At 46.9% G+C, this 26100-nt stretch overlaps 1 protein-coding gene across 3 annotated transcripts in view; it reads right to left on the bottom strand.

Moving 5' to 3' along the window:
* Positions 1–25501, bottom strand: part of mpdz (multiple PDZ domain crumbs cell polarity complex component) — a 103933-nt gene extending 78432 nt beyond the window's left edge. For all 3 annotated transcript variants that reach the window (XM_084042677.1, XM_084042678.1, XM_084042679.1), the window contains exons 1-8: positions 25406–25501; positions 21564–21646; positions 19157–19323; positions 7442–7603; positions 6769–6908; positions 4496–4709; positions 995–1117; positions 100–300 (exon numbers count right to left, since the gene is read on the bottom strand). In XM_084042677.1, the coding sequence (XP_083898803.1) occupies positions 100–300; positions 995–1117; positions 4496–4709; positions 6769–6908; positions 7442–7603; positions 19157–19323; positions 21564–21579 (1023 nt within the window). In that variant the 5' untranslated portion in view covers positions 21580–21646; positions 25406–25501. The remainder of the gene's footprint in view (positions 1–99; positions 301–994; positions 1118–4495; positions 4710–6768; positions 6909–7441; positions 7604–19156; positions 19324–21563; positions 21647–25405) is intronic.
* Positions 25502–26100: the final 599 nt, after the last annotated feature.

The following is a 26100-nucleotide window of genomic DNA, read 5'->3' as shown; positions in this document are numbered from 1 at the left end:
TGCGGACCCCCATCTGAAAATATCCTGTGCCAGGGACCCCATACAAGATTTGTGTTGTTAAAATGTACACTTTTTACAATGTATATGCCCAGTGCCCACCTGTTGCTCGTTGACAGTGGGCAGCACCGAGGATGAGACGACAGTGGCCGTGATGCCCTCGTCCACGGGACCCCTGGTGACGACCAGCTTCACCCTGTTACCACACTGTCTGAGGACCTGCGCCACCTGGTCACTGCCCATGCCGTACAGATCCGTGTCACCGATCCTCAGGATGTGGTCGCCGCTGTGCAGATGGCCATCCTGGAGCAGAACAAACCATGTTAGACATCAAATTTCTTTTTTGGGTCTTGAGCTATAACGTTTGTGAACCACTGCCCTAAAGCGAATCAAACCCCTTGTAATATTGTAACTTTGTCAGGGCTAAGGTGTGCTCACTGAAGACACGTCCTGGCAAACTATTAGGTTGCCTCACTCATTGTGCGCGTCGGTGTAGCACACAAAACTACAAACTAACAACCCGTCGCAGCACAGCACATTGTGAGCTTGTACATCTACTATTTTCAGTGCGCGACACAGCACGCAACCAAGTATAAATCGGTCTTAAGTCTCACAGGGTAATACAAAAGCTGCTCATACATACTACATTCTTCACTGGTGATTATTTCTTGCCTAGGGAGGGGCCTCTGGCGTATTCAATTCACAATGTATTCTTCATTGCGCCCTAAGCTATTTTAGCAATGCTGTTTTAAATATTCATCGCATTTAAAGCAAAGTTACCCTTGAGTGAAAAGCACTTAGCCAGCTTAGATTATTGTCACCAAATGCAGCGCCATAAGGCCTGGATGAGCAATCAAATATTTTTTTGTCAATTGAGTTCAACATGTTTTTTTTTCCTATTCAGTAATTTTTCTATTCCCTGTACAGTATAGGCAAGGCTGAACTCTGCCCAAAACACTCCTTGTGAGACAAGAGATATATGCAGCCATCTAGGTACCTGATCAGCGATGCCTCCAGGGAGGATGGTCTTGACGATAACCCCAGTGGTCTTTCCACCCACGATGCCGAAGCCCAGCCCTGTGCCGTCGTTGACAAGTTCAATGGTCTCCACATGCTGCCACTGGATTCACATGAAAGACACACATACATATTTTAATGTTGCTTCAGGTGTAACACTAACACAAGTTCAATAGCTCACACTCAACATTGTAAAAGAATGGTATCATTTGTGTGCGGATAATTTTGAGCTGGGATATAAAGTCGTTTGAGTCTCTTAACGATGGCTGGGAGGGGGACTCTTTCTTGGTACCAATAATTGGTCATAATGGGCAATTACAATGTGACATGATGACAAAAAGTGACAAGCGTTCTACAATCACGCTTCCTCCAGCTGAGAAGCAGCCACAATTAAGGCTTTCTTATAATGTGCAGACCTTGGAAAGGCCTTTCATGCTTTTATTTCTTCATAATAGGCTCTATGCACAGTGGCCATATTGTAAAGAAATTGGGCCTCTTCCTTACTTCCTTCACAAGTGTTACCAATGGTTCTAATGAAGGCTCTGTTCCATTTAGTGTAGCTCAGTGGTTCTCCAACTTTTGAATTTCAAGGAGGACCCCCATAACTCTGAGAGTATACTAGCCCCATTTGGAACCTCACTCTCCACGATAGCTCCGAGATGAGGTCTCACTGTACCGGCTCCCGGCAGAGTCTGTCCAAACGTAGTGAAGATCACCTTTTTCACAACACTCACTCACTCATCCCATGGCCTAGGGGGCCGTAGGGGTGTCATGGTGGATGCTTGGGCAGTCAGGGATCTCCAGCGCTCACGATCTTCTGCTGTGCGTAGCAGGGTTTGGAAGCTGCAGCCAGTCCATTCCTTGATGTTGTCCATCCAGGACTTTCTCTGCCTGCCTCTTCTCCGCTTCCCCTCCACTGTCCCCTGTAGGATGGTCTTTGGCAGGGAGGTATGTCTTGTGACATGACCATACCAGGCCAGTTTGCGACGTTTTACTGTTGAGAGTAGGGGTTCCTGTTCTCCAGCATGGGTGGTGACTAACTGTCTAACATAATCGTTTGTCCGGTGTTCTTTATATGAAATATGTAGCATTCTTCTATAGCACTTGCTTTCAAAGGACTGTACCCTGCGCTCAGTGTCCGCTGTGAGTGTCCAGCTCTCACAGCCATAGAGTAGGGTGGAGAGTACAAGTGACTTGTAAAGTCTGACCTTCACTGGGAAGCTGATGGTGTTACTTTTCCAAATACTGGCCAGTCTCGTCATGGCTGATGTTGCAATGCCAATTCTTGCTTTTATCTCTTTTGTGGAGCTGCCATCTTCACTCACATAGGACCCGAGGTACTTAAAGTCCTTTACTTCCTCCAGCGTCTGCCCGTTCATTGTGATCTTCGTTGGAGATACATGGTTGTGGCTGTTGACCAGGATCTTACTTTTCTCTGCACTTATCTCCATGCCATATGCTCTCGCCGCCTCTTCCAGTCTGGTGGTGAGTTCCTGGAGTTCGGCCTCGCTTTTCCCCATGAGGTCGATGTCGTCAGCGAAGCGGAGGTTGGAGATGGGTCTTCCTACGATGGATATGGAGGTGTGGAATTCTTGGAGTGCTTCATCCATGATGTTTTCCAGAAAGATGTTAAATAGGACAGGGGAGAGGAGACAGCCTTGACGGACCCCAATAGATGTTTTAAAAGGTTCTCCCATGCTGTTGTTTATGAGAACTGCACTGCTTGAGTCCGTGTAGAGTGCTTGGATGACCTGTATGATGTTATTGTTGAAGTTGTAGTTTCTGAGCACCTGCCATAACCCTTCATGCCAGACACGGTCAAAGGCTTTTTTGAAGTCAATGAAGTTGTGGTACAGGTCGTGCTGGTGCTGAAGGTGCTTCTCAATCGGCAACATTGTATCCAAAAAGTAAAGGTAGTCCCAAACACCTACAGATGTTTAAGATTTTCCCGGGAACTAAAATGTTTAGGACGGCGTTGTAAAAAAAGTCTAAATTGCTTATTTAGTCAGCTTGTGCCATGTTTTCCCATTCAACCCGGCAGAACCCCCGACGGCACGTGCCAGTACCGCTCCCGATTTGGCTGCAATGGGAACCCCAAATCGTACCTGGACTACACTTTGAGACTCACTGGTGTAGCCGTCTTTCCAGTGAGCCAACATGCACAATATCAGCACCCGGCCTGACTCTGTTTGACCAGAATGGAACAGAGCCTTCATTAGTATCATTGGTAACACCTGTGGAGGAAGTAGAAGAGGCCCAATTTATTTACAGTATTGGCTGCTGTGCCTAGAGCCTATTAGCCTACTTTGTACTCTGTTTCCAACTGGTGTAAAATACAGCCGCTGAGTTTCGGAATTGTATTCAAGATTTTACTGATGCATTTGAAAGCTTTGCAAGGCCAGACTCCTGGCTCCTTAAATATGCTGGTCCCGTATGAACCTGAGTGCAGTCTGAGATCCTCAGATTGGGCTCACTTGTTTGTTCCTAAAACTGGCCTCATTACTATACCTGAGCCTTTTGCGGCCAGGAACGGCCTGCCTGCAGACCTAAAGGCTAGCAAAGTCATTCTTTTAAATCACTTCTGAAAACAATTCAATGTCAAGACCTTTTCATAGTGTTTGTTTGTTTATTTTATCTACTTAATCCCTCTCTTGTGTCCATGCTTATCACCTTCCACTTGTATTTTTGTTTATCTTTTTACTTTAACTACTTTAATCTCTTTCATGATAACTTTTATCCAGTATTTGTAAAGCAATGTGTAACCTCGTTTCAAAAAGCGCTATACAAGTAAACGTTTAATATATTTGTAGTATATAAGGTATAAATGTGGGAAGTCCTTTTTCGTCTCACTGCTCAGGTTTTAATAAGCCTATCTTATAGCGAGGAGCGATGGGAAGGCTTTGGCTGCATCTTCCGTGCAGTCAGCAGGTTCTTTGAAGAAAATATAACATTTCGCCCCGATAGCAGCAGTCATTCATCCGGTATCAGTGGAGGATGTGTTTGAATCTAACTGCAGGTCAGGGATGGATCTCTGCTGCACTGGTAAATCATCTGAGGCATGGGATCCTACATACATGCATGCAAGCGTGTGCATTTTTCCTCACTGGAGCGTAACACCACAGAGATGCCACCCCGGGGAATTGCACCTGTGTGTATGTGCACAAACACACGCCTCTGTGTGTTTAATGTGCCATATGTTATATCGAGCATGTGTGACCATTAGCATGGTCTCAGAAGGTGCACAAGTATTGCTGTGCGTGCATGCTTCCATCTCTCTGTGTGTGTGTGTGTGTGTGTGTGTGTGTGTGTGTGTGTGTGTGTGTGTGTGTGTGTGTGTGTGTGTGTGTGTGTGTGCGTGCGTGCGTGCGTGCGTGCGTGCGTGCGTGCGTGCGTGCGTGCGTGCGTGCGTGCGTGCGTGTGTGTTCGTGTGTTTAGTCCCATTAAACTGCCGATTGCGAGAGAAGGTATGCATTCTTCTTACCGCACTGGAGTTTGCTGACAGGGTGCTGGCAGCAGAGGGCGTGCGTGATACCACAGGGGTGGCCAGTTGGGGTATGGGTCCCCTGGCTACGGTGAGGTCCACCCTCTCTGAAGCCTTCTGCAGGATGCTGATGGCCTGCTGATGGGTCACCGTCTGGTCCAGGGGCTGGCCGTTTATTGCCAAGATCTGGTCCGCTTCCTTCAGCTTCCCATCACTGTATAGAGAAGACAGCATTTAATTAATGGATGTTTCTATTCTATTATAACGACATATCGCTTTGCCCGATATATCGGCCATTATTTTGCTATTCAGCTATTCAGCAATTATACATATACTGTAATGTAATGTACATCCGAAGTGTCACATTTATTTTACACTTTCAACCTGCCGTCCCTTCTGAGCATGTCATTATAGACACAAATGTCCCAGTTTTCAAAAATATGAAAACATATCAGCTCTACAATCTCTCTTTAGATATGCTATTTTTTAACCATTTTCCAACCAAGTGGATAAATAAAGTTCTAGTTAAATGTTCTGAAATTACATTTTCAAAATGTAAGACAAAACATCGGTAACCAGAGGTCTAGGACTCGGGATTGGCACCAGACCCAGAAATGGGTCGGGCTCTATTTTATATCAAGTTTAGAGTCTTTTGAGGTTTTGGAGTAAAGCTACCTTTGGGGTAACACAAACGCCATGCCATGCTTAATTCTGACCACAGAATCACTTGAAGATCTGCTTGAATCTACCCACAGGCCAAGTATGGAGCTGTGCATGGGTTCATAGGTTCAGGATTTGTAGTGCGCCCCCATCCAGTTATTACGCTGGCCTGGGGGTGCAGTCCGAAGAAAGTGGAAAATAAGGGAAAAAAAGCTGTGCAGCATTAGTAATCATCTGAGGCATGGTTCAGTTCTGGTTGCAGTTAAAACACCACTCCAGGAAATACAAAGTGCAAAAGAAAATTATTCTCCACAGTGCCCAGCGTGGAATTAATATTTCCCCCAGATTTTATTTGCAAGTGAAAGCGAAAATATGAAATATTTATCATCAAAATTAAATATTAAATCGGAGGGAATCGATAACATATCACAATCTTGGTGAAACAAGCTTTCTAATATTTTTGCAGAATAGTCATGAATTTTTAAAGAATATATTAACCATGTAGCTTTTAGACTGAAAGCACACATGATATTGATCCCATTTTGCACAAGTTAGGCACTCCCTCACAACACATCTGGGACGGAAGTCAAACTAGTGTGTAGTGATAATTGTGATGCTTGGTGTGTTTTAGGATATCAAATACCCCTTGGCCTGAATGATATTGGAAAAAATGTCCTTGCAAATAGTTTAGTTTTTTGCCGTCACATATTGCAAAAAGGAGTTACATAAATGTGCAGAACTTTGTTTTATAAAAATAAATATTCAGAGTTGCCATAGTTTCCCCAATGTTGTTCTTACGCCAAACCCCAAATAATTCCCCACACATTCTGTGCAGTCTTGTCTCTGCTGACACTCTCTGCTAACACTGAGGAGCCCCAACTGGGACGACATAGCGCATGTGGGAAAGCACACTCCTAAACACTCAGCACCCCCGATGACAGACGCCACACCCAGCCCGTAGGAGTTGCTAGTGCAAACATCCCCACCCAGCATCTCTCCCCTGAACACGGCCAATTGTGCTCGTCTGGACGCTCGGCCAAGCTGGAGGCACTGTGGATGATTCGAACCCATGGCCTCCGCACTGTCCGCAGTGGTGGACAGGAATACTACCCCTGCACCATGCAAGTGCTGAATGCTGATATGTGCAGATAAACCAACTTTCAATGGCTCATTTTGTAAAGAATGTACAACCCTAGCAATGATTAGGGTGAAGAGTACATTTCTTCAATACTCTGGTTGACTCTACACCTCTGTGACCACGTACTTTCAAGACCAGTTACCAAGAAGTCAGTAAATCATTTTTTTTATCATTTAAATCAGTTGGACAGTACTGTTTTTCTTTCTTACCTGATTAACCACTTGGAACCTAGCATCCCTATTCAGGGCATGTCATAATTGGCGAACATTCGGCAAAAATAGCAGATCTACAAGTTAAAGTGTTGTGACGCGCTATGAGCTTGTACAAGGATAGATCCCTGGGGACCCCCGTCAATGATGCATTTAGCTAGTCATTGTTTTTTAGTACAATACTAATATCTAATGGCACATTTGTACATTGCGATGTCGATGCTGAAACAATATATGATGCAGCTCTATTCTTGATGTTTCCTTACCAGTACGCCACACTTCCTGGCTGGATTTCCTGGATGAAGATTCCCAGCTCGCCGCGGTGCTCGCTCTTCAGTCCTACCACACTGAAGCCCAGACCACCTGACACCGGTTTTAGAAGATCCACATGTGTCACATAGCGTCCCTGCATCACCGGTTTACACACACACACACACACACACACATGCACGCACACCCACACACACATTCAGGCACGCGAGCGAGCACGCACACACACACACACACACACACACACACACACACACACACACACACACACACACACACACACACACACACACACACACACACACACACACACACACACACACACACACACACACACAGAGAGAGAGTTACTTAGCCGTTCATAGTCTTACTGGAGCATCAAAGCAATAGGCAACACATAGAAATCTATTTGAAGTGCCTCAGGAGAGATGAGCAGATCAAGCAATATAGAAGTCTCAACTTTGAATGTCTTTGTATATTAGTTAACAAAACCTGATCAAGGTCACCAAGAGGCTTTTACAAATGAGATGTTGGATTTTTAAATATGAAACAGATCACAAATGCTTAAAAACACAGACGATAAATCTGGTGGGACTGCCTCGGCTCAGACTGAACTCAAAGCAGTGCACAACCAGCTCAGTGTCTTCCTGTATTTTACATGAGTCATACCTGTGCCATGGACTGAATAACATGCTCAAATTCTTCAGCCGAAGGCTTGCCATTGATATGTGGGACAGTGGAGATTTCTGGGTAGGAGAGATGGCCGCCATTAGGCTTCACTGTAGCGACGGAGTCACCGAGGTCACCTCCGAGTTGCGATGGGCTACCTCCCTAGAAACAGAATTAACGAGATGAATACATTTTGTGGTTTTGTCATCACATTTTGTCATCACATTGACAACATCTTTGAATGTTTAGCCATCGTTTGTAGAGATGTGTAGCAGTGTTTTGAGCCAGACATTTCTTATCAAGTTAATAATTACTATTATGTCTAAATGTGTCATTGCATATTGTTCTCCCACTGTTCAAAGCCGAATAAATCAGTGATTTGTTGGCAAAAAGCTCATGGACAGAGACAACTGGAGTTGTTGGAAACAACCAAAACAAACATTGAAAGGTATTTAAACCAAAAGCACATATCTCTACTGCGAAAGCAATTACATACATTTCACTTCGATTTATTTTGCGTATGAAAATTCAGGTCATCAACTGTCTCTTGCACCCCTGAAGAAATCTTTGTGACGGGTGCGCTGGTGGAGTAGACATGTATACTTTGAGGAATAATTTGATATCTCTATCGAGCAGTGAAGACGGGTGTCCTGGATTCCTCAAAGTATACACGTCTACTCCACCAACGCACTTGTCACAAAGATTTCTATTCAGGTGTGCAAGAGACTTTTGATATCTCTGTTGATATCTCAAGTGAAGACTGTGTGCGGGTGAGCATGAAAACTCAAAGAAGTGTGGGTGTCTAAAACGCAATGGGAGATAGTTTGTTATCTACCAAACCAATGAATATGTAACCTTTCAGGAGATCAAGGCTCTTAGCTGATGTTCCAACAATGACTGCTCAAATTAAATGCAATATATCTGTCCTGCTGGGAGGAAGAGGCATCACAGCCATCTGGAGGCCTTGAAATGCTCCAGTTTTAATTGCCGAAATGACTTTGCTTGTGTGACTAATGAATTACATGAATGAGACAACTGTGTAAAAGAGTGTTTTTGATTCCATTAACTAAAGGGCGTAACGTTTATGGTCCCCCTGAATTTGATTAAAAAGGACAGCCGTCATTTGATAAACACTCCCTCTGAAATATGGCAACCTCAAGCTGCCCTTTTGAATCTTGTATTTATATAACCTTTACTTAACCAGAAAGTCACATTGAGACTATAAAAACATATTTTATAAGTGAGACCTAGCCAGAATAGGGCCAAAAGATAAAAACAAGAAAAAAAAAAACACAAGTACACAACAGGTCCACAAACTAAAAAGATACAATGCAAAAAGAGAGAATTTACACAGCATTAAGTACTACAGGATTTGACTTGAGCGTTAACATAAAGCATATTTCCTGTACAACAATGAGCTTTGTTAGCCAGCGTCTGGCTAAGAGGATTAAAGTTCCAGTTTGGTTCTTTCACATTTAAGAAATTGTTTCTGCCCCACTTCACATGGTGGCAGTGGCCTCTTTCTCATTGGAGAGCAGGTCTGGTCACCATGGCAACATGGTGACCGGTCCTAACAAGTGGAGCCAGGAGCCAGGAGACTGTGTGTGTGTGTGTGTGTGTGTGTGTGTGTGTGTGTGTGTGTGTGTGCGTGCGTGCGTGCGTGCGTGCGTGCGTGCGTGCGTGCGTGCGTGCGTGCGTGCGTGCGTGCGTGCGTGCGTGCGTGCGTGCGTGCGTGCGTGTGTGCGTGCTAGTTTATGTATCTGTCTCTTGTCACAACAAAAGCATACTGTATCTCCATCTAATTGGATTTGAAGAGGATGTAGATTGATGAGAATATGCATTTCTTTATGCACGCACGCACGCACACGCACACGCACACGCACACACACCACACACACACACACATACACACACACACACACACATACACACACACACACACACATACACACACACACACACACACACAGACACACGGCCCTCACGATAGTTACAAAGTATGTTGGAATGTAACACATGTGAGGCAAACTAAAGCACCAGCACACAAAAATGCCAGCAGGGCTTTAATAATCGGAATTCCACAAGGGATACAAAAAGCTTCAGCATCCTACCTCCCACTGCATAGCTTACATACTTTCCCCTCTGTGTCTCAAGCACTTACCCCGGCCCCTCCGCACATATCTGCCATGACCCAACAACCCTTCTCTCATGCTGAAACGTTCAAATTATCAAGGGGCCGAATCAGCCAGAGAAAAGTTCCTCGCTTTGGCCAACTCTCTCCACTTATATAACCCTTTAATGTATCTGAACAGTATAGGAGTGAGAACACAATATAGGACATGAATTGAGGGAGTAGTGGGGGGTTTATGGGTGATGGGGAAGGAATGGTTCCAGAATATGGACTAATAAATAAATGAGGTTGGGAAGTCACTCGAATGCGAAAGTAGTTTTATTTTATTTAAAAGTATCGCTAAACAAATAAAGTGCTTTATTTGTTAAAGGGACACTTTGCCGATTTTGAACCTAAATCCCACTGTTCTGTGTATTTCTCCCTAGAATGTGGAAAGGTCTGCATGATGACACCAAACACATCGTTTGACTTCATCATGTGGACATTTCAGCATTTTGTGGAGGCAAGCTCTTAACGCACAGAATACAATAAGGTATTTGTTTGCCACACCATATGATCTCCTCACCTCAGAACAATGGGATTTAGGTTAAAATCTGCAAAGCATTCGTTTAAGCAATTGAATATCACTATTTTTGCATTCAACTGGCTTCCAAATCCCCTTTCCATGTCCTTACGCAAATCTATTCTCCCCAATATGCCTTTAGTGTATCCATAGAATATGGAGTACAAGTAATTTGTAATAATACACCATTATTAAGATCTAACAATGAACTTCCAGCTGTGCCTCAGGGCTATTCAAAGTATGAGTTTTAAGTACTAAATACTTTTTTTTTAGCTTAAAATAATGTTCTTATCCTGAGATAAGAACATGTATTCTTAGCTTGGCCTATAGCAGTCTGCACTGTGTCAGTGCTGTCTGTGTTATTAGGCAGAGACATAGGAGTAGAGTTTATCCTGCCAGCCAGTCTAATCTCTGGTGTCAGACTGACGTACAACATACATTAGTTTTAATTAGATAACAGGGATACAGGTACTGCAAGGGTCCATATCTACTCTTTCATTAGACTGGCACTCAGGATTTTGCAGCGTATAGGTTCATATATTCTCCAATTTGATTGTCAAGGGGGCAGCTCAATGCTATTTATCAGTAAGCCATTCACAGTTTAGTCTCGGTTCTCAGGTGAGAATTGAGATTTGTTCATGCTGTACGAATGCTGATGCAAATGCCTAATTTGCGTGGTATTCCCCTGCAAGCATCCAGGCCGACTTGGGATGCCCCCGCAAATGAGGGTCAAAATTTAATTAGCTCACCATTCTAACCCATTATTATCACCATGGAGATATGCTGTTGATGCTGTCTCTGAATGCTGGCAATCATATTCCACTCATTCATTGATATTCTGAAAACCTGTTCAAAGTCTCCCAATTGATCGTTGGAACAACAACAAAATTAATGTGATATGGATCTGCAATTTTCCAAAGTACACCATCTATATATACAATTGGATTAATTCCACACACTGTTTATCCACGTGCATACTGACTGTGATCACATCATGGCGACTGTGATTGGCCAGGCCTGATCACGTGGCGGAAGTGTAGGCTCATCATCACGTGGCGCAAGTGTAATGTAGCAACCGTTAGCATGTTATCACTAATAATCGCTAACCGTTAACATGGTCTTTCCCATAGACGATGCTAATAGTAAGCTAATAACCACTAAAAGCTACGGACCAGAGTGTCGGGACCATCTATATCTATGGTCGGGACCCCCACCCCAGCGAATGCAGTTTAGGTTGTGACCTCAGACTGAATACCACATCCGGTTAACTCTTTCACAATAAAAACGTTCTCTGTTACACAAGAACAAAAACAACATGTACTGCCGATCTTTTAGGTTGTGACCTCAGATGGAGTGAGACTGAATACCACTTCTGGTTCACTCTCTCACAATAACACGTTTACTCTTACATTCTCTACTGTCTCTGTCTCCGATGTGCGGTGTGCATCGGAGACAGTCGAAGTGAGGACCGCGTAGCGGCCTGAACCTCTAGTTACATAATAATTACATAAGCTCTCATAACCTGGTCTTAAAAGATTTTGAGAGTGTGGCTACTAGGGGCTAAGCCGTCTAGATAGAAGAGGGTCCGTCTGTCCGTCTGTCTGTCTGTCTGTCTGTCTGTCTGCCTGTCTGCCTGCCTGTCTGTCTGTCTGTCTGTCTGTCTGTTCTGAATCAGCACCATATTTCTTATGCATGCTGCCAGCAGGCCAAGGCAGTAACCCCCTGAATTATTTTTTACATCGTTATATTTTACATTTTTTGTCATTTTTAATGAAAACTTAAAATTTATACTGGAAGTCAATGGTGGTCGAATCAGGCTGAACTTTGGCCAAATATGGAGCTGACTGATGTTATAGTACTGAGGTCATAGTACTTTCGTCATAGATGAATAACATCATAGACTGACTGGACACATGAAGTCTGAGATCCACATGAAGCCACATCATTATTAAACTCTGTATTGCTTGGATTAGGTTAGGGTTATTATAATTGTTTTATCTATGGAATCAGTGGTACGATCAGCCTTGTTCACGTAATATAATCTCAAAACCACCAGGCTGATCCCAGGTCAGCCAATTCAAAAGTAAAGTCTGGACTCTGAGGGCTATAAGGGCTCCCAGTCAAAGCTTTATTTGTTAATGTTTCGCCTAAAATGTTTTCTTGAGAAATTTCGGAAGAAGGCTTTTTAGTGAAAACATTAAGACACACAATGTGCAGACTCAAATTTGGAATTGCCTGTGATTTTCCTTGGTCTGGCCGGCACCTACCACTCCAGTGAGTGTGCAAGCATTGTTTTATTACATTGCTCTCTCACTGTTCACATATGGGATCAGCGCCCCCTGGCGATGATATACAGAAGCTTCACATTAACTCCCTCGGGCCAATCCTCATTGGCCCGGTGGGCCGTCAGTCGCTTTCCGGAAAACCCTCCCCCGAGGGTATAAAGGACCCGGAAAGCGGAAGTTACGTTCTCTTTCGCTTCTTCTGCCTCGATGAACACAGAGCTACTACAATCACATCTACGAAAACAGAACGAGCCTGCGGGGAATTCGACGATCTCGACAGCGACGAGTCGGTTTCTCAGTCCACCGAGAGTCCCCGGAGCTCGTTACTCTCCCTTTCCCTTCCACGGAGTGGAAAACTCTTTCCTCGATCTACACAGCGGACGCTGCAGCTAGCTTAGCCTAGCTTAACTAGCTTTCAGGCCTACCGGCTTTTTAGCTTAGCCTAGCCGGCCGGCTTGGCTTCATTCATTCTTCATCAGCATGTCTCGGCGTGCTCTTCCCACCGCGACGGATCGCCACGACCGGGGTCCCGCCATGGATTTACCCCCCCGTCGCCGATGCAGCACCCGCACCTGTGCCCAGCTGCTGGACGAGTGGGACACCCACGACCATTGCATCATTTGCCTGGGTTTCGCCCACGCGGACGCCGCGGCCTACGAGCAGCCTCCTAGGTGCTCTGACTGTGCCAGCCTCCACCCATCGGAGCTTCAGAATCGCCTGTTCAAGGCCGAGAGGTTCTACGTTCCTCCCCGTACCACGTACGAGGAGCCTGAGGAGTACGACGCGGCCTCCCGCTACTTCTCCTCCCGCAGACAGCCCGCCGCTTACACGGCCAGAGAGGAGGCTTTCTCTCGCCGGGCTCGCCCGTCTGCAGCAGCCGGCTCCGCCCGGGCCTTGGACCCACCGGATCGCTCTCTCCACGGAGGGGACGGACGCAGACCTGGTTTAAAATCAATCGGTCCCCGCTCCCGTTCTCCCACGAGGGGAGACAACGCAGCGGAACACAGCGGCGGCCCTCACCGAGCTAGCTCCCACTACTCTTCCCCGGCGAGGAGCGGGTGCTCAGGCAGAGATGACGGTGAGGACGAGACCCTCGCCACCTACCAGGTGGAACAGTACGACGACGGTGATGATTACCAGGTCGTTGACCAGGTCGAGGGGGACGGAGAGGTCGTCATCCTGGAGACGGAGGACCGCGGCCCTCCTCTCCCAGCTATCGGCCCACCGCTACCTGCAACGCCACTCGCCGATGCTGTACCTACGGTAATGGTGGAGACGGCTACAGCCCAGGTTGAAGCTGCACCTCCCCCGCCCGACATGAGCGAGGCTCCTTTGCTGGAGATCTACAAACTGGCCACCGTGAGATGTGGTCTCAGATGGCCCGCGGACGAGGCCGAGGTGGCCCCCGCCAGCGCTTCCGAGTGGCAGGGACTTGGCTCCGTGGAGGAGAAGGTCCCAAAGAAGTGTAAACTTCCCCTGGCAAAGGGCTTCGCTGCCGGCCTCACGGGGTCTTGGAGCTCTCCTCTGGCTCCGGACTCCGATCCAAAAAAGCTGCGTTTTGAGATCGACTGCGCGGGCGCAGGCGAACTCGGCCTCTCGGCCTTCCCGCCCATGGACCGTAGTTTGGCCACTTTCATGCTGCACAGCCAGCCGCGCAGCCAGAAGGCGCCCTTCTCTACAACAAAGGAGACACCGTGCCTCACCACCGAGAAGGACGTTGCTGGATCCGCTGCCACGAGGGCGGTCTACAAGGCAACAACATCAAGCGCCAGGGCCCTCAATGCTGCTGCTCTGTTACAGGGGTCCCTGATGGTTCTTATGACGGAGGCGGGAAACGCCGCTACGCCACAACAACTGGCTGAGATGCGGCGCCTCCAGCGGGAGATTATGCTCCTCAATAAGAATACTACAGAATGGAACGGTAGAGTCATGGGAATGTGCGTCGCTCACGAGAGAGGACGTTGGCTAGATCACGTCTCCTTCAAAGGCCCGGACGACAAAAAGCACCTCCAGAACCTTAAGATAACCGCTGGCAACCTCTTCCATGGCGCAATGGTTTATCTCCAAGAAAGCACCGCGACGCGCAAAGCCCAGGACGAGGCGGCCATGTCCTGTTTACAGGCTCCTTCTGGACCACCTCTCTCTCGGCCCCAGACCCGTCCCTCGCGGCAGCCAACTAGGGGTAGGATGCCACAGGTCCGTCAGACCGGTTCGCGCCAGAACCAGTCCCATTCTGCTCCACCAGCCGCTGGCAGAGGCGAACAGCGCGAACGTCGGGATGATGACCGTGGCCGCGCGCGCCCCGCCAACAACCGGCCTCAGAGAGGCAGTCACAGGGGTCGCCGCGCCGAGCAGAATAAATGACACTGTCCAACCCTGCCAAGTGAGCAGGGACAATTTCTCCCCCGGTTCCCTCTCCCCCCTGACGGGGGATTTTCGACTGGATGTTGTGGCCACGGGCCTCCATCCACGCTCACCGAGGAAGAGGAGGAGATGTTCGACGGAGCGAGTGGAGACGGCGTTCGATCGCTCCCGAAGCCCCGCAAAGAAGCACACACACCCAGATGTACATTTTATGAAACACGATTTTGTGAATGTGCATGTTCCTGTGTCACCTGCCGCTGTATTTGTTCAAAATGTTGTTATGAAAACAGATTCTGTATTAAACAACCAAAAAATACAACAAAGCACAACCAAAGTACTAATGAGCCACCGTTCATCAGGGACCCCTCACGAGGGGTCCCTGGTGAGCGGGGGACACAACAAAGGCAAGATGGCGGGCCAAAACCGTCATCTCCTACACGGGTCACGCCAAAATTTTTCTTGGTCCACAAAACGCCCCAAGTTAAGACTAGGCCCCAATGTTGTTGTTCTGTCACAAGAGTCGGCCATTTTGAGGAAACACGTGTTGGCGCACACATTGGCTGTGAGCGAACACGTGACGCCTTCCAAGATGGCCGCGCGCATGAGCCCTCATGTAGCACCAAGCATGCTAACCAGGCTAACAAGCACAGCCAAGACGAAGGCTCTCACACTGGCCGCGCATGCGTACTCAGGAGTAACAACAAAGAGGGTTGCCGAGCCAACGAGCACGACAAAGATGGCGGCGCTCGTACACCCGACACAAATAATAACCCCTCCGAATCCGTTGTCGCTCCGCATCGAGCGATGGAAAGAATGCGACGCCAACCCTTGGGTGCTCCGTACAATAGCACGGGGCTACAGGCTGCAATTTTCCAGGAAACCACCCATGTCCAACAAAGTATTGTTGTCACACGCGAGTGGCCAAGCGGCGGTAACGTTACGAGAGGAGATTGCATCACTCCTGCTAAAGAACGCCGTGCGGGAAGTACTACCGGGAGAAAGCCGTCTAGGTTTCTACTCAAGATACTTCCTCGTCAAGAAGAAAGGAGGGGGGCTACGTCCCATCATGGATCTGAGAGCTCTCAACAGGTATTTGAAAACCTTTCAGTTCAAAATGTTGACGGCAGCAGCGTTACTACGCACGGTCCGCCAGGGCGACTGGTGGAGCTCAATAGATCTCAAGGACGCCTATTTTCATATCCCTATCTACCCTCCGCACAGAAAATTCCTGCGTTTCGAGTTCGAGGGTCATGTGTACGAGTACCTGGTCCTTCCTTTCGGAATGTCTCTAAGTCCCAGGGTGTTTGTGAAATGCACTCAGGCAGCGATAGCTCCCCTGAGGCGGAGGGGTGTCCGCGTCGCGACCTACATAGACGACTGGTTGCTGAGCGCGTCCTCGCGCCAGGAAGCGTGCCACCATACCAACCTGGTGGTGTCGCACCTGACCTCCCTGGGGTTCACGCTGAACCTAGCAAAGTGCGTGCTCACTCCGTCCCATCAGGCTACCTTCATAGGTATCGATCTAGACGCGGTTTCTCTCAGGGCTCGCCTGTCTCAGGAGAGGATAGCCTCCTTCCTGAGGTGTCTGGCCATGTTTCAACTGGGACACAGGGTCCAGTACAGGGTCTGCATGAGGGCGGCAGGGCTTATGGCCTCGGCCATCTCTCTAGTGCGCCTCGGCAGGCTACACATGAGACCTTTTCAGAGGTGGATGGGCTCACTCCGGATCCCAGCCACTCAGGGCTCTCGCCGCACGACGGTGTCCGCGGAATGCATGCGATCCCTCCAACAATGGAAAGTACCTTCCTTTCTATCGGAGGGCGTCCCGGTGGGGAGGGTCATCTCGAGAAAGATGATCACCACAGATGCCAGCTTGACCGGCTGGGGCGCAACTTGCGAAGGCCGGACGGCCAGGGGTTTGTGGGACCGCAATACGAGGACCGCCCACATCAACTTCTTGGAGTTGATGGCGGTTTTTCTGGCAGTGAAACACTTCAGGCCCCACATCGGGGGTTGTCACGTTCTGATCAGGACGGACAATACCACGACCATGGCCTACATCAACAAGCAGGGAGGCTTGAGGTCTCCTACTTTGGACGGTCTGGCACGGAGGCTGATACTGTGGTGCGACACGCACCTGAAATCAATCAGCGCCTCTCATGTACCTGGACTTCTGAACAGGGGTGCCGATCTTCTGTCCAGGGGCAAGGTTCGCTACTCGGACTGGTCACTGCACCCCGCGGTGGCGGACCAAATCTGGATCAGATTTGGACGGCCTCAGGTAGACCTTTTTGCATCAGGGGAGAACGCGAAGTGCTCACTGTTCTTCTCAATGAGCGGTCAGGCCCCGCTGGGCCTGGACGCCCTGGCGCACGAATGGCCAGGGGGGCTGCTTTATGCGTTCCCTCCACTGGAGCTGATCCATCCCACTCTGGAACGGGTCAGGCTCCGAGGCCTGACGGTGTTGCTGGTGGCTCCGGCAGGGGGCACTTGGAGGTCGGAGATAGCTCCCCTGCTATACGAGCGGCCTTGGCCCCTCCCGCTGCGAGAGGACCTGCTGCAGCAGGCCGGGGGCGAGATTCATCATCACAGGCCTGCAGACCTAGACCTTTGGGTCTGGCCTGTGAGAGGGACAATCTGACTGCGACAGGGCTGCCACCTAGGGTGGTGGCCACTATTCAGGCCGCTAGGGCACTCTCCACTAGAACCGTCTATGGGGCAAAGTGGAGTGTGTTCGAGGAGTGGTGTCTGGGAAGGTCCCCGGTCGTGGTCCCGTTCCAGGCCTCGGTCGCTGACGTCTTGACTTTCCTACAGGATAGATTGGATCTCGGGAATGCCTTCTCGACGATCAAAGTGTACTTGGCGGCCATCTCGGCCAACCATGTTGGTTTTGGTAAGAAAACCGTGGGGCAACAGCCCCTGGTGTGCCAGTTCATGAAGGGCGCGTTGCGTGAACATCCTGTCTCACGATCCTTGTTTCCCACGTGGGACTTGGTCCTGGTGCTCGACTCACTCTCTCGTCCTCCTTTTGAGCCATTGGAGACGGTGGAACTAAAGTTCCTCACGTTCAAGACGGTGCTCCTGGTTGCGCTGACAACAGCGAAACGGGTGAGCGATATGCATGCTCTTTCGGTGGCTCCGGAGTGCATGAGGTTCGCTGGTGATGGCAGCAGGGTTGTCCTCAAACCTAACCCGATTTTCGTTCCAAAAAACCACCTGGCGGTGGTTATGCCAACTGAGTTGGTGGCTTTTCATCCGCCTCCTTTTGCCTCAGATGAGGATAGGAGGCTACACTGTCTCTGTCCAGTAAGAGCCCTGCGGCTGTATGTCCAGAGGACTGCGGCCCTGACCCGCCCCAGCCAGCTCTTCGTCTCCCTGGGCCCTGGGCCTGGGGGACTGGCGGTGACTAAGTCCACAATTTCCCGTTGGATTGTGGAGGCCATCCGCCTGGCGTACGCTAGTAGGGGGGCCCCAGTGCCTGAGGGTCTGAGGGCGCACTCTACTAGAAGTGTATCGACGTCCTGGGCCCTCCTCAAAGGAGTGTCTATTCAGGACATCTGCACGGCAGCGAGTTGGTCGTCTCCTTCGACTTTCGCTGTTTTCTACAGCCTGAACGTGGCGTCGTCTTCTATGGCGCACACGGTTCTGGGCGTGGCTTCCACCTGAAGGCGGTTAGGTGCTTAGAACGGTCTTACAATCTGTTCATGCCCCTTACTTTAGTGTTGATGGCCGAAGGTTGGGCCTTAGATTAATAAGGCGGACTTCGGTCTGTCAGGGCCCCCCACTAACTAGACAGGCTGTGCCTGGTTTTTAGTTTATAAGGCAGACTACGGTCTGTCAGGGCCCCACTAAATGTATTGGTCTCTGCCTCAGACCCGGGGGGTCTGTTGGCACCTGGATGCCGTGGGCCCCGCCCCTGGGGGGGCGGGGCCCTGGTTCAGGTTGTGGGTATCGTGATTTGCGGTTACATTCAGGGGGTTTATGTCTCCCATATGTGAACAGTGAGAGAGCAATGTAATAAAACTATAGGTTACTTACGTAACCCCGGTTTTATAAATTGCGAACGAGCTGTTCACAAAAACACCCTTCTTTTTGCTCGGCAGAAGGAAGCTGGTGTGAAAGAGAACGTAACTTCCGCTTTCCGGGTCCTTTATACCCTCGGGGGAGGGTTTTCCGGAAAGCGACTGACGGCCCACCGGGCCAATGAGGATTGGCCCGAGGGAGTTAATGTGAAGCTTCTGTATATCATCGCCAGGGGGCGCTGATCCCATATGTGAACAGCTCGTTCGCAATTTATAAAACCGGGGTTACGTAAGTAACCTATAGTTTTCTTTTATATGATCCCACGGTCAGCCCCTGCAGGGTGAGCTTACCTGGTCTTTGAGGTGCTGCACGGACTTCTGCAGGGCCAAGATCTGGTGGAACAGGGGGCTCTGAAGCACCGACTTGAGCAGGCTGAGCTTCTCCTCGGTGGGCACCTCCCCTCTCTCCTTCAGCCTGGCCTGGAGACGCTCCACCGCCTGCAAGGCACGCTGCGTATCTGCAAGCCATCACATAGTTCAGTGACAGTGCAGTGCCGGGCAGAGTGGATGAAGGGTGATGAGGGACAACAGGACATGGAGAAAGAAGTGGATGAATGAGAGCAGGAGGACTAGAGCTTGACCAGTGTATCGGTCTGGTCCGATATATGGGCCTTTATTTATTTTTTTGATCTGCAATTGTGCAGCCAATGTGAACATTATGCGTGAAAATCTACAAGATCACAACGTGTTGCAACGATCGCCTATTATATTTATTTCATGTTTGACTACGGCTTAAGTGGTTGTTTGTATATATATGTATTTGTTTGATTATACGTAAATTCTTCTCAAGTAGAAACTTTAATCAAATCAAAGTTATATCATTTTTTAATTGATTGATCAGTCGATCAGCAATTTTTGACAAAACTTTGGTCAAAACATAGGTAATCTGTGGCTCTCCAAAACCGGGATCGCATCGGACCCAAAGATCTGGCATCGGTAAGGAGGACAGCAGTGTGTGGGGGGCAAACAAGGATGAGAAACGGGCTGTTTTAAAATGCCCTGTTATACACTAGTGCAGTGCAATACAGACTTTAGGTTAAATGGGCCGATATTATTTGGTTTGGAATGGTTTCTCTCAGTCATCATAAAAACGTGTGCCTCTAGATGATGCGGAAATGGAATGTAGTTAATATTGCAACAGAGTAAATGAGAAACAGAGGGTGAAACAGAGGAGACAGAGGAGAGAGAGACTAATGGAGAGAGGGCAAACCACAGGTTTCCTTCCAAAGGGTTAGTTAAGGTTGACTGCAATTCAATAGAAGTTACAATAATGGAATAATGTGGCTCCAGGTTGTGTGCGCAAGAAAGCAAAATAAATAACAAGCTAAATAGATAGCAAGAAGAAAGACAGAAGGAGAAAACTCCAGTTAATGTGCTATTCTCTTTCAGAATAACAATGTTTCTATTTTTCTCTGGGTCAATGGCGGGATGCACGGAGGCCTAGAATGGGTAACTGCAGGAGAGCGAGGGGGGGAGGGGGGTGACATCCCTCTACAGCTTGCTTGCTGGACCCTGCATAAGCTCCAACAATCGAGCAACTCAAGCCTCATCTTTCGCTAACAAGACACACAGCGGCTTGTTAGTGGAGATCGGCTGGTCCGACGTCATTTGGACGAGAGACGAAGCAATTGCAGAGGCTCCCCAACTGTGACTAACACCTAATAGGGGGGTGCGAGGTACGAGAGGAGGGGGGGGGGGAGAGCTCGGCTGTTTGAACAGCGGCTGTAAACAAGCCAATAGCGCGGAGGTCTCAGCAGACAGGAGGACGTGTCTGTTAGCTGGTACAGTGTGGGTAACTCCGCCGCCGTTGTTTTGGTTGCTCTTGCCTCGCAAGCGTGCACAATGCTTATATAAGACTCCCACCAGACTGTAAGCCTACAGTATGTGTGTGTGTGTGTGTGTGTGTGTGTGTGTGTGTGTGTATGTATGTGCACATGCACGCACACGCTTTGAGAGATAGGGTTGTTTTCGGAGAGGAGCAGGAGTGTGGTACGGATATCTTTGGGCCTGGCCCTTATTGGGTCTTTTACAGCTCTGTTGGGAATGGGATGAGTAAAATCATCTCATATTCATACAAAGTCTGTCCTCTATCCATCTATCATACAACATAGTATGTCATTATTTAATTACGTTATGTCGTTTCTCTTCCATTTTCCGTCCTTCTACTATTTTTTTCTCTTACACTTCTTCATTTTCTCTGAAGTGTATGTTTTGATTCTTATATTTGTTTTATCATTTGGATTGTGCTTGCCATTGTGCGCAGTAAAATTTACCCTAAGGATAATATTTCTTAAAACGTAAGTTTGATGTTAAATCTCAGAAAATTGCTAGTATTAAGTAGCACTATTTCATAGAAAGGTTTTACTCTATTAAAATGTTTTAAAGAATAACATGTAATTTTGTCCTATCTTTATGGTAGAATATGTTAATACAATATACAATATACGATTGGGGTTGTTGTATTTTGTCTCCCTGCTCGAGACATTTAGATTGTGTCAATGGCCATGTCTCACCTCGACACAGGATCTGACACTAATTTTCTAAAAGATTCAACTTATCCCCTGAGCAAGCAGGCATGCTCTATTAGCTCAATGGTAAAAATGTCAGCACTTGCGCAGGAAAACCGGTTGAAATCCGGGGTAGAAGAGGAAAGTTACATAGTGCAGCTTTAATGTTGTCAGAATAATAGATGACTTACCCATTGTTTCAATCATTTCTGGATGCCAGGTGAGTGTGATAGTTGCCCATTAACAAATATCACTTCTTTCTTTTCTTCAAGGCCTGCAAAATACAAAATAGCATCACATATGGGGAGAAGCAGCATCATAGCCTCTTTTACCCAATTCATGCTCCATCATACAACGGTTTTGCAAATGCAGAAAATAGCAGATCTACAGTAAGCTCACGGCAGCTTACAGATCGCTGTTTTGTTTTTTTTACACCGTTGCGTGACGAATTATAAATAAGGCAGGCTTATCAGTGGCTGCAAAATGTGAGTCAGCAAACCAGCAATCAGTAAACCAGCAAATGCATTCACTGACTCATTCTGTTGTTGTTTTTCATGCTTTCTTTGCAGTATGTCACAACCAAAAGCTAACCTAGCGTTCCCGCTCAGTAACTGACTTCTCCAATGTCCTCTACTTCTAAATGTCAGCGTGAATTGGATGTCGCCCTTCTCTGATGGGTGCTGGACGCTTATCTCACCGGATGCTTCATCAAAATGTCATCGTGTCTTCGCTGAACTGAACCGAACCGTGGGGCTATTTGCGGAGTCCCAGTGCAATTGCAAACCTTTACCGGCAGGCAACTATAGGGAACACGCACATCAAGGCCGTTACAGTAGGTCTCTTATATATCCAACTAATGCTCTTATTGATGGATTAACGGCTGCAAATTACAATTCCCGAGAGACTTCATTAATCGACTTTGGCAGGGGTTTCGTGACTTGGGTGACATGCCTGTGGCAGGCCTAAGTGAAGTCATTAACCTGAGCAATGTACTTCTGTCTGTTGGTGATCATCAAATGCAGACCTGTCATAGAATGCTCTGTTTGGAACTTACAGAACAAATGCCACTGCTTGCTTTCACCTGTATGAGTGGGTGATAAAATAAACCCCTCTTGATTCTTGATTGACTTACTTTACTTACTATCAAAACTGAAATAAAGATGTCTAGTTTCTCCCGGTGTTCACAAACAAACACACAATATTTCTATCAAAAGCTTCATGTCGAAACACTGACTCATTTCACTTTCTCAGTCCATCCAATAAATCACTAAGTAAACACTAACAGACAAAATATTTAGCACTGCAGCAAACAACATTCCATAGAATGTACGCTATTGTTATCATGAATTGAACCTTGGAACTGGGGATCCACAATTAGATGTTCATCATATTGCGGCTGATATTTACTCCAATTATATATTGGTCAAATCGGTGTCTGATTTTATAATATTTGTGTTTGATTGTGAAGCTGAATAAGCCTTTTGTGATAGTTGGAGGCTGCAGACTCATTCAGTGTCTTTCTGGGGAGGCTTTCACATTAAGGGTCTACCTGTAGAACACATAAAAGCAAAAGTTGGAAAAAGCTCAAATAAAAATAAATGTTACATCTTTGATACAATTAAGTTGTTTGAACTAACATGTGCATCAGTAGGATGGATCAGGTAATACAAATGCACATTTTTGTTGAGACGTCTGCATCTGCACCCTTACTGTCTAACAGGTGTAAGGTAAACCCTACTGGAAAGCTGTGTCGGTATCGATGTATTTGACGATGCAATTAATCGGTTATTGGAATTCTGCCAGAAGTTCAACATTGTGCATTCCTACTTGGAACAAACGGTTCATTCACATATCAAGGCAGTGACATACATACTGCAGACTACTTTGGCTAATGCTCTTATTGATGGATTGACATTTGTCAATTGCCATTCCTGGACTCCAGTAATTGACCTTACAGTGGCTTTGTGGCAGACTAGAGTAGCCTACATTACATGCCAAAGACTTTGGCAGACATTACATGACCAAAGTAGAGCCACAGGTGAGTGCCACCTGTGGAGCCGAGGGCACGGACCGGTTTAATGTTTATTTCACTGGGTTAAACATATTACATTCTCTAAACGGACTACGCTCTTTAGTTCGGGGTTGACAGTTAGTTAGGCATGACTTTTAAATGTCTTGTCATCTGTATATTACTTCTACTCCACTACAACTCAGACAAAGACAAATATTGTACTTTTCCTCCACTACAATTATTTGAAAACTTTAGTTACTAGTTGCTTTGCAAATATAAATTATTATATTATAAAACATACATTAACCACTTTAGCCATATTTTATACATAGGCTATTTGAAAATAGCCTATCTACAAGCTCACAACACGTCGCGGCGCGTTGTGAGCTTGTAGATCTGCTATTTTCAAACATTTTAGTACTTTTACTTTTAATACTTTAAGTATATTTTGATGCCAATACGTTGGTTCTTTTACTCAAGTAACATTTTGAACACAGGCCTTTTACTTGTAACAGAGTATTTCTACATGTGCTATTGCTACCACTGCTTCTACTATGCTTACAGTATTTGCTGACAGGAGTGGAAACTGAAGACATGATGAAAAATGTTACAACAGTGGCCCAGCAGTTAGCCTGTAATGATCCACCTGACTGCTAACATTGTGTCAACTCACTGCGTTTACATAGTTCTGAAGGAATCGCTGGCAAAATATGTAAATCACACTTCAGGGGGTCGTAGTAGCCCTAAGCAACAATGGCCTACATTCCGTGGTGTCGTTAGTACACATTGTGCATTATTATTCAGTCCCAAATAGCTGCATGAGGACAACAAGTGGCTGCTGTGGCTCTCACTGATTAGCCCCGTTCCCATGGGAGCGCCTGTAAACAATGAGCCTCTCTTCCTATCACCAGCCCCCCGTCCCATCGCGATATTGATCTGCATGATCGTACGACGGTGTCGCTCGCCGTAACATAGCCGAGCCTGTGTGAGAGCTTGCAGATCTGCAACAGACAGTCGGTCTGCTCAAACATAACATCGCCAAATGCCATTCAGTCATGTTCAGTTCCACAATAGTAAACAATACGTCGGTCAAAATAATAATAACTGGAAAAAGTGCTCCTTGGAGCACAGGTCTCCGCCAGGTCAGGTAGGTTGTGGGCCAGCAATGTTCGGAATTCACCAATCAGGATGGAATATGAAACATCTGACGGATCCGTCTTGATCACTTGACTATAAAGATAAAATCTGAAGGAGTAATAATAAAATAATGAATTTTCCATAAGTCGGCCTCCTGGTGGCGCTATAAAAGGCAGATGGGAACAATTTGGGGCAGAGGTTCTGCTCTGGCATCCAGGGGAGTGTGTGTGCACAGTTTCGCTGCGATCAAGCCAACGGTGCCGGCCTGCCGGAGATTAGCTGTCCACAGACGGACAGACAGGGTGCAAAACAGTCTCGGTCCGGCCATGCCTTTCGGCCTGGCGGAGACAATAATAATAATAATCAATAAATAAAGAAGACACCCCAAACTGAAACTGATCATTTTGGTGATTTGGTCCATGTTATAATAGTCAATGTAAACCGTGACCCGTGGATATTTAATAAAGTCATGCCTGTGGCTGTTTATGACCGTATTATTATGTAGCCTATCCAGTCTGTGAGGCACAATCCGCTTTTCTCAACTCCTCCTCCTCTCCCATCTCATCCATGGAGAGAGGAGCAACAGGCTGATCCGACGCAAAAACACGACAAAGAACAGAAAAAGTTAGGCGACCTGTTGAGTTCGGAACAGATCGAGGCGATCCACACACGCAGCCCCCTTTATTTAGTACATTGAAGCATTTTAGACGCGATCAGGACGAATAAAGACACTTTGTCGCATGAGTGAACCATCGCGCCACCTTTAGCAACATAACATTGTTGTATCATTAGCTGATCACACAAGCACTATTTGTTTCTCAAACCTGTATACACGCACTCCTTTTGTCGACAAAATAAAATAAATAACAAAAAGAATACACTTACATAGGCGTTCTTTGTACTTGATGTGCGGACAGTATCCAGTTGTAACAGTAAGTAACGGCGCACAGACACAGACCGACTGGGGCTTCAACATGGGGCGTAGTGTAATCTGATCCTATAGACACATTTTACAGCGACAGACAGAGAGCTGAAGTGCTGACACACACTGATGAAGCGCCCCTTACTGGACATGTCAACTACTGTAGCTACTGTGTCAACATGTTTTGTTCATTTAATTTATTTATTTCTTTAATAACGTATTAGGCCACAAAACCCCATTCGATTAATTTATTAAATAAATACATACATAAATACATCAATCCACCCATCCATGGATCCATGCATCCATGCATCCATACATCCATCCATCCATGCATCCATCCATACATACATACATACATACATACATACATACATACATACATACATACATACATACATACATACATACATACATACATACATACATACATACATACATACATACTGACAGGCCAGTATTTTAAGGGTCCATATGGTTCTATAATCTAGGGTCTATCTGTATCATCCACTATGGCTCACGCACACTGCTCCATCCCACCTAAAACATAATAAAGGTTTGCAACAATGGAAGCTCTTACAAGTTCACACAAATTCAGTGACAAAGTATGACGTTTAATATTAGCCTGGCATGGCCAGACTATTTTTTTCTTTTTTTT

The sequence above is a fragment of the Gymnoscopelus microlampas genome, assembly GCF_963454915.1.
Source record: "Gymnoscopelus microlampas genome assembly, chromosome: 19".
Classification (NCBI taxonomy): Eukaryota; Metazoa; Chordata; class Actinopteri; order Myctophiformes; family Myctophidae; genus Gymnoscopelus; species Gymnoscopelus microlampas.
Note: the sequence above shows the minus strand (reverse complement) of the source record. Positions and strands in the feature narration are given on the sequence as shown.